This window comes from Haliaeetus albicilla, chromosome 10, assembly GCF_947461875.1.
Source record: "Haliaeetus albicilla chromosome 10, bHalAlb1.1, whole genome shotgun sequence".
NCBI classification, from domain to species: Eukaryota; Metazoa; Chordata; class Aves; order Accipitriformes; family Accipitridae; genus Haliaeetus; species Haliaeetus albicilla.
In genome coordinates, this window is record NC_091492.1 from 23,064,861 (window position 1) to 23,078,021 (window position 13,161).

The 13,161-nt window shown below is 43.1% G+C and overlaps 1 protein-coding gene across 5 annotated transcripts in view; it reads left to right on the plus strand.

The window, feature by feature from the left end:
• Positions 1-24: 24 nt before the first annotated feature.
• The window catches only part of RANBP10 (RAN binding protein 10), an 87,377-nt gene continuing 74,240 nt past the window's right edge, over positions 25-13,161 (plus strand). For 2 of the 5 annotated variants that reach the window (XR_011326559.1, XM_069793932.1), the window contains exons 1-2: positions 32-286; positions 1,232-1,343. Coding sequence is in view for 3 of the 5 variants with exons in the window: in XM_069793932.1 (XP_069650033.1) it covers positions 82-286; positions 1,232-1,343 (317 nt within the window). In the remaining 2 variants the exon portion in view is untranslated. Of the gene's footprint in view, positions 287-968; positions 1,054-1,231; positions 1,344-13,161 lie in introns of those variants that run through there. The other 3 variants (XM_069793934.1, XM_069793933.1, XM_069793935.1) reach the window with 3 other exon arrangements.

Sequence of the window (13,161 nt, forward strand, 5' to 3'; positions counted from 1 at the left end):
TTGTGGCCACGCTCGCACCCCATTGGCTGGCGGCCGGAGCCGGGCCTCGCTCCCCGCCCGCTGACACAAAGCGAATCCAAGATGGCGGATGCGGGCGCGGGGAGCCTGCACGGGGGGGACGCGGCGCTGCCGTGCCCGCCCGAGGAGCAGGAGCTGAGCCAGCGCCTCCGCCGCCTCTACCCCGCCGTCAACCAGGAGGAGACGCCGCTGCCGCGGTCCTGGAGCCCCAAGGACAAGTACAACTACATCGGCCTCTCGCAGGGCAACCTGCGCGTCCACTACAAAGGTGCCGGGCTGGGGCGGCGGCGGCGCCGGGTTCGGCTTCGGCCTCGGCCTCGGCCTGGAGCGGGACGGCCCTTGGCCCGGCCGCTCCGCGGGGCCAGCCGGGCGGCGGACTGGGCCGGCAGCCCGGGCCTCCGCTGTGGCAGCCCCGGGGGAAGGGGGGCCTCGGCCGGGGAGCAGCGCGGGGAGCGGCGGGGGGCCGCCGAGCTCCGGCCGCGGGGCGGGCTGCTCGTCCCGGGTGCCGTGGCCGGCCTCCAGCCCGGCGCGGGGTTTTGCTGGGCTCGGGAAGCGGCGGTGGTCTGGAGCCGGGGGCTCTTTCCCCGGCGGCGTGGCTGCCTTTTATATAACGCTTTGCGGTGTCACCGGGCCGGGCCCCAGCGCGTCTGTGTAGCCGGATCGTCTATTTACTCTGTCATCCCGCTTAAAACCCGGCCGAGGGGTCGGATGGCGTCGGCACGCTGCATAACTGGGGCTTTGGCTCCTTGAATTTACACAAAATAGATGTTCGCAGACTTGTAGGACTTGGGGAATCGCACTGATGTTTTTCTTGCTTGCTATTGGAGGCTGTTTTCCCTACCCACCCAGCGGAGAGCTGATTATTCCTTTTCTTGCCTGGTTAGTAAACACTGATGTCATTCCCCTCTTGTGTAATCATTTTTGTCTTCTGTTGATGTACATTGGTCTTCAAATTATGTATGTGGGGAGGGGGATAGTGAGTCCTTCTCAGCAACTTCACAGTGAAAACAAAGGAGAAGCTACAGTGCTCTTAGTGTAGGGATTGTTCATGGTGGCAGTGCAGGATTGTGTATTCTAGTTCTCTGAATAGTGTGCTTTAAATTGTTGGATATATGTAGAAACGGATCCCCGCTGTGTTCAGACAGTGGCGTTTTACATCAAGGCGTGGGACAGTTCAAATCCCATCAGTACTTACATTTCTGTTTTTTCCTAGGTCACGGTAAAAATCACAAAGATGCTGCCTCGGTCAGAGCTACGCACCCTATACCTGCAGCCTGTGGCATTTATTACTTTGAAGTGAAGATCGTCAGTAAAGGTAGAGATGGGTAAGTGTCTTATTCCAGTTCAGTGGTTGGTGATGCGTATTTAGCAGTTCTGCTGTACTCTGACCTTCTTTCTGGAAGGTTTAGAGGTCCCATGGCTGCTGAGTGTAACAGGCAGGTACATCATGGGGAGGTTATATTCTCTTGGTTAAGAGATTTAAACGTGGTAGAATGCACTGGAAGCAGAGGCACTTACACAGCTGCTTTCTGTGCTGTTTGGTGTGGGCAGCTTTAAAAATTTAGGAAACTTTGAGTCTCCAGTGCAGTTTTCATTAAAATAGTTTTTCCTCTTGCTAGCTGGGTCTGGTCACTCAGATTTCTGAAATTATGATGCCTCAGAAGTGGAGTGAGGTAGAAGGGAGGGACCTTGAACTTAATTTTGGACTGTTAGAGAGTTGTTTGCATGGTAAAGAGTAGTCATAGCAGTACTTGAGCACTGGAAGGAGAACTTCGGAGACTGTTTCTTAGAAACCCCTTATGCATGATCAAGGAAAAGATGCTCAAAGAGAGGGAAATGAGATGGTGAATATAAGCTGGAATCTGCCCTACTTCTGTCATCTCTAGTCTAGGACCTGAATTTGGACTCAAGTCATTATCTCAGGATAGATTGCACCACAGAGTATCATGTCAGATAACTGTGGAAGCTTGGGAGACTGTGCTGGAACCAGAATGCTAAATATGAGAAAGTTTTTCCTCACCAAATCATGTTTGTGGTAATATTTAATATCGTAGGCTGTTGTTGAGACTGCGTCCGCCCTATCAGTCTGTACTACTTTGAACAGTAGCAAGTGGAAGAACTGCAAAAGCAGCAAATCCTTTTGGTAGCATTAGAAGCAGCCATCCCTTACTAGGCGGCACCTCAGTGAACTGAACTGGCAGTGGATTTTGGCGCTCATCCAGTCTTATGGTCACTGTATTGGGCAGTATTTTGATCCAAGATGTAACTGAACCAGAATGTATGTGGAGTTCCTTTTAAGCAGCATTCAGGATGTTGGGAAACGTGGGGAAGCAATAAAGGGGCATTTCTAACAAGGTCTGGGTTTTTACTGCTAGTGTAGATTTAATTTTTAATCATTATAAAGGTATCCGCCTGCTGTCTGTGTATGTATTTGGCGTTTTTCATTGCTAAAGGATGAATGTTGCAGATATAACTATCCAGAAGTGAAAGCCACACAGAAGACATTTGAACTCTTGACTGGTTTAGGGGTCTTAGGGAAGGGCAGCAAACATTCCTACTGAAAACCAATTTAAAGTCATAACTTCTTACTGTTGAAATTTTTTGCTGTCGTTGAATTGAGACATGGCCTATTTGTAAAGAGGCTTGCAAAGGATCTTGAATTGTGCTGCATTTAGGCCTTTAATAATTATTAGGTTATCTGTGCAGAGGTGGATGCTGGGCTGAACACTTTACAAATGCAGGGAAAAGACCATCTTTATTCTTTCACTTCACTGACTTGGCAATTAACTGCTTGTCTGTTTTGAAACCCCACTTTGATTAGTTTATGTAGCTGCTAAAATTGAAATAATTTACAGTGAACTTCAAGACAATTTTCCAAAGAAATCACATTATGAAAGGTCACGGAACAGCACTTAATCCTTACTGTATTCTGGATCAATCTTACAGGGAGATAATGGAATTCGCTGCTTGTTTCCCAAGATCAGAGTTTTCTATATTAATAGTCCATTGTTGTTTTTACTGTATTCTGTAATTACAATTAATGTCCAGGAGTACTTTGAAAGATACAGAACCATGTGTATTAACGCTATAGCAATACGCACATGAAATGTTGATAGCTATGGTCTGAAGTCAGGGCAGTGGTGAGCTTTTGAGAGCTGGTCTGATGTCTCAGCCATTGCTGTGCCTTGTTTTTCTTTTGCTGGTAGAGAGCACTCCAATTTCTATCTTGCACACTGTAGTGCTGGGGATTTGTAATTGTGAATTTATATTGTAGCTGCTGGCTGTCTGTCACTTAAGAAGGTAGGCTTGTGCGTCTCATCTTCAGTAGTTTGAAGTCTGCCCATTGGAGGCTTGGTATGTTATAATAGTGAACTGTGACAGAGGCATCTCTTCTTAGGAAGCTCTCCAGGGTTTACTACACCATGGTGTCTTCAATTTAAAGGAATACAAGTTCAGAAATCTAAAGAAGGGATTGGAGGGAATGGAAGAAAGTTTTCAAGTGGCATAAGTGGTAAAGCATGTCCCTAGGAACTCAGCTGGAAGCCCTTTAGCAAGGGGAGAGGAAGAGGGATCTTTCTAAGCTCGTTTCCAGAATGGGTACTTCAGGTGTAAAGTCTCTGCTCTGTAGCTTGTTATTTTATTTATGCTGTACGGAGTAGTGAGGTAAGGACTGCGTGATGTTATTCACTGTGTCTCTCTTGCTGGAGTTTGTAATGGCTTTTCACATTTAGTTTTAAAATGTGAGCGACTGGATTTTGAAACAAGGTTTACTCAAAAAATACTTTGGTGGAATGAATTTCAGGAAGTGTGCTTTGAGGAGTTCTGATTGATTTTGTTCCATAGCTCAAAGCTATCATCTTTCTGTGCTAATAATTGTTAGTCTAGCGCTCTACGCTCTGGTTAGATGCTGACAGTTGCTACTAAACAACAGAAACGAAGGTTGCAGGTAAGAAATGGGATAGAAGTTCCCAGTGGCTTTTACTGGAGCTGTAAGAATCCTGAAGCTCACATGATGACTTTTTGCAGCCTAACAAGAGATGTTGCCTGTCTACGATATGCTGTGATAAGAGTTCTTGAATTGGCATCAGACAGTGCCAGTTCTGGATTTGGTGGTGTCACTGTGGCAGAGAAGCCTGAGATAGAGTCAACTGAGTACCACCATCAGTACCACCTTTTTAACTTCTCCTTTCTGTTACTCCGGTATGCTGTGGTTCTCTCCTTTGTTTTTACCCACCACATTGTATCCTAGCAGTAAAAATAACGCACCCTCACCTCCCCCCATTTTTCAGGCAGATTATCTCTCTGCTCAATTTTGCAAAGACCAGTGCCAGCACAAGGGAAGAGGGAGGGACTGCAGCAGTACAGACACAAGTTGCTTTAGACTGCCACGGCACTGCACCAGTAGCTGGCAGAAAAGCTTCCTCTTTTACATTGTCTTTCTCCCCTGCCCTTTAATGCACCTGCTCCATAAAGGTGCTTTTGTTAAAGAAGCAGATGAAGTGATTTGTGAATACTCTCCTTTTACCATTGCTAGACTTTTCTGCCTCAGCATCAGTAAAATCTAGCTTAGTTTACTGGCGGGTATTTCAAAGCAAGTACAGCATGCAAAAAGTCCATTTGGTGCACTTAAGAAACTTTTATCAGCTTTTCTTAGCTTTGGCTCTCCCACTGCTCATTCACTGAGATATAACCACAGTCCTTTGAGTTAAAGAAAGGTGATTGAGACTTTTAGCTGAATGGTGGTCATTTCTCATTCTGGTGGTTTTAGTGTGTATTGATAAGAGGTCATGTTTACTTACTGGGTTTGTTTTTTGTGTGGTTGGGTTTTTTGTGTTTGTTTTGTTTTGATTGTTTGTTTTTCTGGGAGGGCGGAGGCTGCCAGGCTACCCTTGAAAAATTGTCTTGACAAGGAGGCTTTGTTTGGGGAGATGGCTCTTATCCTCAGAGTAGAGGAGGATTTAGTCTACAGTCTCTAGTTCCAGCCCTCTTCTCACCTCCTTGTCTTCGCTGAACACACAGGGAGTGGTTCTGCAACACTTTAAGATGATACAAGTCAGGACTGTGGGATTCTGCCCTTCCATTTGCTGTATGTTTCTGTGCCTTCCCTCACGTTGACAATCTGTTACCTGGTCCTATGGTGAACTGGTTCAAGGAGATAACTGGTTGAAAGCTGGCCACTTCAAAATAATTATGATGATTTAATCTATTGACATCACTGTCAGAAATTGCTGCTCTCTTTCTTTTATTTTTTTTTTTTAAATGGAGGACTACTTTTCAGGGTTCTGCTCCCTGATGTGCATTGAAGGCGAGTCAATAAAGGGATGGACTGAGCTGGGAGAGGGAAGGGCAGGATTGCAGCAACCCTCATTTAGTTCTATTCCAAGTGTTATTGAACAGTTTTGTCTTAAGGCTTGCTGGGTACTTAATTCCTGAGCCATAGTGTGTGTGTCTCCTGAGTGTTGTCAACTGGAAAAAAAGGACAAGAGGCAATGGGTCACAAGTTGTGGCAAGGGATATGCCAGCTGGAAAGACTTTTGCTCGTGAGAATGGTTAAGCACCAGAACAGGATGCCTGGAGAGGCTGTGACATATCCATCTTCAAATTTGCCCAGGCAAGGCCCCAGACTGCCTGATAAGACTTTCAGAGTTACTTATGCTTTGGGCAGGAGGATGAAGAAGGAAGGTCCCAAGGTCCCTTCCAGTCCAGACCTCTTCGTGGTTCTGTGAGTGGCTTGCTTCCAGCATTCCTCAGATGAGCAGACTGGCAGAAATGTATGTGACTCTCTGTTCCTGAGCTGCCACAAATAACTCATGCTTTTATCACAGTGGTGTTTATAACAGTTCAACCTTAACTATATTTGAAGCACTGGACTCTTATCCTCTCTCTCTTTCTCTCTCTCAAATACATGTTTCTGTTCACTGTTGATATGTCAGCACATCTCACAGCTTCTGTTTTCCCATTAGATGGTCTCTGCTTGGTAAACAGGAGCAGTGTACGACTCATCAGGGTAGGGCAGTCAACCCACAACTTACAGGCTGTTGTGACTCAGGAGGACAATTCATCTTTGTTGTCCACTTTATGCTGGGGGAAGGTGAATTGTCTCATGGGTGGCAGTGCTTGTTCCTGACCACCGTTTCAGTTTCTTGACCTGTTTTACCTCCCCCAGCCACGCATTGGGTTGTGATGGAGTATTGCTGGGGAGGACATCCCAGAGGCTGACCCTGATTGTGCATGGGTTCCTGATTCCAGCAAAAGTCACCTGTCCTGCAGCATCTTCTCCATTTCTGAGCTGCTCCTAGGAAAGACAGTCCAGCAGCCTATGGACTGCGTTTGCAATGGCAGTTTGCTGTTGACAGCTGTCTTTTCTGCTAATTATTTGGTTTTGGATAGCAGCTTACTGATGGATACTTTGGCATGCTGGCATTCTGCAGCAAGTCTGACCTCTCTGGTGGTGGCAGAGCCTGCAGCCTGTCGGTGGTGGCTCTGTGTGCTCTGTGCAAACAGAGCAAGTGTGGTCTGTGGGCAGAGGAGGTGCCAAGTGGCACAGCCCTCTGTGCCAGGGGCACCGGGCGGTTTCACAAGGACTTTGAGTCATCTCAGGAAGGCTCCCGAAAGAGCCAGTCTAGCTTTTCTTCTTGCCATGATTTTTATTTTTTTTTAAACCCTTTTGTTTGTGCCGGCACTACTGACTGTGTAGTGAGTTGGATCATGTTAACTGTCTTTTTGCTGGATCAGTCCTTGATACAGTGCTTTCTGTGCATTAAGTGGGGAAGAAGAGACCCAGAAGGGCAGAAGAGGAACAGTGGGAAGACATGTGTGTGTTGGTATCCTTCTTCCAGCACTGTTTCACAGTTGCTTTGAGATGTGAAGCCTGTTGTCCAGAGACGTTGGTCAGTACTCGCTTAGGTTGCAGGCATTTTTCTGAGAGAGGGAGGAAAGAGTACTTTGAGCAGAGTGGCCGAAGAGCTAATCTAGCTTAGTTCATACCATAGTTTATTTAAAATCTTTAGCTTTTATACGCAAGTGCATCGTATCCCAGACTTAAAAATAGCTTAGTTTCTCTCTGACTGAAAAAGAAAAATAAAGGTCAGATTTATTGGTTGTTTAGCAGTCTTTACATTAGTAACAAGTAATGTGCCCTTCTCTTCCTTGCTTATGTTTCTCCTTGCCAACTTTCCATTTCTCTTCAGCATATGGTGAGTGTGATTGCTGTTTGAAAAGCCTTTCACTCGTGTGCTCTAATGGTTTCCAGATGCTGACAGAAGGCCTGTCCATGAAGCGCTCTGACGTCGGTGGCTTTAATGGCATGGTTGTCTGTGTGCATCCATTGGCTGGTTATACTGCGGACACTTTATAATGTCATGCATGTCTGGATGTGGCTGTAGGGGTATTCTGTGGGAACTGATGATTTTTAGTGTCTGCGCATGCTGTGTGATCCCTGATTTGTATCTGATAAGCCTGTAAATAATTGATTTCCTCCCCCTTTTTATTTTTTCCATCCTGGTTTCCAAGAATCCAAAACCAGCACAGAGAGGGGGTTGTTCTTCTGTTTGCAGGTATGTCTGCTTGCTTGAATTTATGCTGCTCCGCAGACATTCATTTAAACAAACCAACACATAAATAAATCCCCCCAAGTAGATTCAGTAAACAGTTCTCACCTTGTTTCTGTTTGCAAACAGTCTTGCCCAAGCAAGTCTTGCTTGCTCAGCTACTGACTGACTGAGCTTTGGTGCTCCAAAGTGTAGAGACACTCTCATTTTCTGTGGAGGTTTCATGTCTATTGATGACATCTCATATGAGTTGTTATTTTTTTGTTGTCATTCTGCTAAACTCTTGCAAAAGGGAGTAGTATTGAGAGTAGCTTTTTCAGTGTAAAGCATGTTATGAGATTGGAATATCTGATTTGCAGCTGATAACTTTTTTTAATTCCTTTTTTTTTTTTAAATCAATGAAATGGAAAGTGAAACTCGGTGCTTTATAGTAATATCATGGGCCCATCCATTGTACTGGTAGAATATAAATTTCTTATTAAAATAATTTGTGAAATTAGGAAACAAAATGGAAGTAGTGATGGTGATGTGTGATTTTTTTTTTTTTTTTTTTTTTACTTGTGTGCATTTAGGTATGTCTGAAATCTGAGATCTTCTAGATTTCAGGCTATGATAACTTCTTTCTTTCTTTCTTTCTGTTAATTTTTCTTTTCTTTTGTCCAGTTAGACTTGTGAGATTTTTGCACAGTAAAGAACAATAATTTCAGGAAAAGGTTTTATTGTTGTTGGTTTTTTTTCCTTTCTTTCTTCTCCCTCCTCCCCCTGCTATTTCTGAATGTCTCTTATAGAAAAAGCAGGAATATGGCAAAAGTAAACTCTAGCAAAATCAACTGAACATCTTTAGAATATATGTAAAACATTATTATGCTTCAGTTCTTCAGAATATGTTTACAGTTAATAAATCAAATCATAGAATAATGGGAACTTATTTAAATGTTCTAGGCTTATAGATCTAAGCAATTCTCTGTTTAATAATTAAATTCTACAAGTTGAATAACTTTTATAGAGGCGAAACTTTTTTTCCTTTGCTTACGGAGCTCTCAGATGATGAACTGCTAAAGAATTTATCATCTGCTGTGAAGCCTGATTCTTTCTTCAGCTCTGCCGCTGGCCCTGTAAAGCTGAATTGTGTTAACTGTCTTACATTGACTGCACTGCCAGATTTGTTTTCTTAACTGCTTTTCTAGGAATGGGTTTTACATTGTACCTGTGGTATAAGACTGGATCTCCTGTTTCCACACTACAGTTTCAATCCTAGAGATACAATCTTCCTTCTTGTTTACAAGTTCTTTGTATTGATGCTCTCCACATCTAGCCTTTGTTCCTTGTTGTGGAGATGTCAGCATGTAAAGATCTGTGAATTCAGTGTGTGTTGCTCTCCCAGTGCTCACCCTAACTCTGACTATCTGTCACTGTTTTAAAGAGAAAGTATTCTTATTTCATAAATACATCTACCAAAACTTCCCATGTGTTACTTTTTCTGTAATATGTTTTCCACATAATTAAAAAAAAAACTTATGTAAATATTACAGTTCTTTCTTACTGTAATTTCATGAAAACTTCTATTAGCAGGTAAATCCTCCTTTCATAAGAATTGGTACCATCCATTTCCTGATTGAAGCCTAAAAGAGAGCAAATTAGCCTATAAGGATGGGAGAATACCTCTTAAGAGAACCAGCTACCTGGCAGCAGAGTGTTTTCTTCTGATTTGGGTATTGCATTTATACTGCTCACCCTGTTTTTTAGTGGAGAAAGCAGGAACTCAAGCTGCTGTTTGAAGCTGACTGTCTGTTATGATGAACTGAAATGCAAGATTAGTCTTCAGCGTGAAACTTGTAGTCTTTATATGACTTGCCATCTTTTGGACGCCTTTCTGTTAGATATTTGCGGTACCTCTGGTGTCTTTCTTTACTGTTTTCTAAGCTTTGTTCATGCCAGGAGAAAAGGCCTGTTGTTTAGACTGGCAGTCAAACAATCTCAAGTCCATTCAGTTGTGGAAACCTGTTTAACTTCCCTAATATATTGGATAAAATTTTTCAGCAGCTCTGAATGGTGCATTTGGAAGTGAGGTTTGTTAATCAGCAGGACAAAGTGAACAAAAATTCTACTTCCTCAATTGGGTGTAACCAGAATAAATAATCAGAGAATTGGTATCAGTAATGCTTCATGCTGCTCCCAGACTGAATGCACTATTTGCCACTGACATGGTTTATGTGAACTTTGTTGAATACCAGCTGACTTAGAGAACAAGTCAACTGTCAAGAGTGAAAAATCTAAAGTTGGAAAACTAAGGTGGTGGGACACCTTAGCTTCAGACACAGTTGGTTTCAACCACAGTATATTGCAGGGTTTGGGGTCCTGTTGGATGTGATGGTGCTTGGGGTGGCAGATGGAGAAGCTGGTTATTCTGGCCAGATCCTAGCAGTGATTTAACCTGGTGAGGCTTGTGTTATGCCTTTTCTTTCTTAAATGGTGCTCAAGTCAAGTCTTATCTCTGATCTGTATTTTCTGCCTTTCAGTATTCCTACATATATTGCTAATCTACTTCATCAGTCTTTTCCCTTCCTGAAGGTAACAGAGAAAAGGGACAGATTTGACCCGTCCTACAGCTGACAGTTACCAGTTGAACGTGATCCTAAAATTGGAAGGGAGCTGGGAATCTGATACTGTGGTCTAGCAAAAGTAGTTTTTTATTCTTCCTGTAGTTTTGTCAGTATTTACTCATAAACAGACTGAGAAGATGTGTTATGTTACCAGATTGCTGCCTCTTAATTTTGTTCTGCTCACTCACCTTCTCTTCCACACTCTTTGGCTTTTAGAGCTTCTCTGCCTTTCTAAGGGCTGATGTGCAGTGGAATCCTCCATGCCTCAGGATACTTGTAGTTGTTTTTAATGAGCTCTTAAGAATTTTATTTTCTTGCCTTTATCTACTTCTTTTCAGCCTTGCATTATTTGTCTTTACTGACCTCTGCTTGGAGAATTGGGATTCTTTCTGGAGCCCGTCAGTGCTATTTCTGAAGCACTGTTACAGAACAGCTCAACATCCACGAATAAAACCAGAACCACTTCCACTTCAGAGATTCATTCTATTCCATTATGAAGTAGTCCCAAAATATTTATTGTTAGACTGAGGAGTCAGAGACAGTTGGAATCCAGTATTTTATGTACCATAGGTAATTTTTTTAAACTGATGTCACTTGTTTTTTCACTGCCTTAAAATAACATGCCCCTTCCCCCACCATAACTGCAACAATGTGGTTTTAGGTGGTAAATTGATATGGGTTATCATTTCTCACCACTCTTTAAACCTGGCATGAAGTCAGGGCCCACCTCAGACAACAAGAATGATAGTTCAGAGCTTTGTACAAGAGACTATGAAAGTCCCTGAAATGCCACCAGTGTGATGGGGAATGTTATTAATCTCTAAGTTAACAATTTAGCTTGATTATTTTAGACTTAACTGTGTGTGTTGAAAGAGTGGGGTGCATTATAGCTGGGAGGACAGGTTTCCTACCAGATAGGTGCGGTTATTAGAAAAAATTGCAGGATGCAGTAAGCCTTTGAGTCATGAACTCGCCTCTGGAAGAGAGGAACATCCCTTGTTTAACTGGTGGCTCAGCTGGGTTGCTTGGTCTTGGCTGAGCCACGTAATAAAATGCCAATCCCAGGAATTTCTACCACGTGTTAGTGATATTGTTAGTTCACTAACTGAGCAGGGAATGACTGCTTTACTGGAAGTCATGGCCTACAAAACAAATTATTTAACATCTCTGTTTTTAACTCTTTAAGTTTGAGCCTCAGTGTACCTTGGCATATATAGTAAAGCATGCTCTAAGGAGAGACTACTGTGTCAGGGTGTTACCAGCACAGTAAAGAAGAGTTCTAGGCTTGTTGTCATTAGATAGCCAACCAGTGCTAAACCGATGTATTTTTCCTCCTTCGTTTCCCCAGCTTTCAGATGGCATGAATTTTGTTAGCCTTCTAGGTAAACTTCACAGGCGCTTGGAAGAGGAGTGGCATGGATCGTTTTACCATTCTGACTTGGTACCTTTCAACAGGTTAAGAAATAAATAAAGGGAAGGCATAATATCTTTCTTTTCATGGCAGAGCCTTAATAAATCTGCTCTGCTAATTGTCAGAACTAGCATTTGGGAAGAGTACTCTTTCTGAGTTTCTTGGAGAAAGTCTCATAGTTTTTTGGGTAAAGAAATGCCTCCTTTGTTTAAGGTATACTGCCCTGGTCCAGTTATGACCATGGACTAATTGCTTTCTCCCTTCTTCTGCCCCACCCTTATTTATTTCGCATATAGCAATGCCTCCCAAGTGCTGGGTGCTTTCCAGGCATTCAAAGGGAGATGTTCTTTGCTCCTGGGATTCTTAAAACTGATGAATATAAAGTATGGGTATACATGAGTTCTGTTGCTGTGTCCTCCTCTGTTCTACCCCATGAGTTCTTCAGTCTTGCACTCAAAAAGCCAAACAGATGCAAGTGCTGCAATTTCAGCATTAGTTACTTGCTGTCAAAGGGCAGGTCTGTTCTTTTCTGCTGGGTTCATGAGGATTTTTGTGGGTTGCTCACACAAAGTAGCTTCAGACTAGCCAAAATACTTTTCTTACGTTGGCTTTTTGGCAGGCTCTCTGGGTATCATGTTTGTTCTGAAGAAATGTCTTTTGACTTGAAGAATTGTGACATGGGTGGATTCCCCTTCTGGGGACAAACCAAATGCAGCCATCAGTGTACTCCTCTACTGGTATGACTGTGTAACACTTAGAACAGACACTTGAAGAGATCCCTTTGTTTGAATTTAGGTTAGTCAAATATTGTCACTTCTGTGAAATAACTTTTCTTGTAGCTTTTTGGGTAACTTCTGCCCAGTAACAATATATAATGCCTCCTGGCTAGAGCCAGTGCCTCTGAGATCTTTTGTATCTTTAAAAGTTAGGTTTTAATTTAGAAGTACAGTTAGCATTTTGGCTCTTTCCATCTCTGTTCCAGGGAAAGTCTTTTATTGGCAGAAGCAAAAAAGTGAAATATATATTTTTAAATATACAAATTTAAATCACAACATTGAAAATATCTGCACTGCAGAATCCACCACACAAGTTCTCTTAGGAGCCAGAAGTGAATGCTGTCCTATTTCAACATCACTGTGCTGGAGTAGCATACATGCTGATGTTTACTGCTGAAGTACTTGGGAAGTAGGGGAGGGAACCAAAAAGCTTTGTCTCTTTGAACTTAATCTTACCACGGTCATGGTGCTGTGAGATCTAGAGGGGAAAAATATTGGTAATCCTGCTGGCTGTGTGCTGTGCAGAGGCATGTGTGGAGCCAGCATCTTTTGGCATGAGGACTTGCTACCAAGGTCCTTCATTCATCTGCTATGGCCAAGGACAGTCAGTGCACGGATAAAAGAGGCAGAGCTGATGTTGTGGCTGGCAGTAAGTGTGGCTGATTCAGTCTATTCAAATTTTAAAAAGCAACCAGTATTGACAGGGCAGGGCTGAGGTGCAGTAGAAGTCTGGAAGAATTTGGTGCTATGGTAACTGCCGAGGCTGCTGGTAAGTGGAAACAAGACTGTTCTTCTGATTCAAT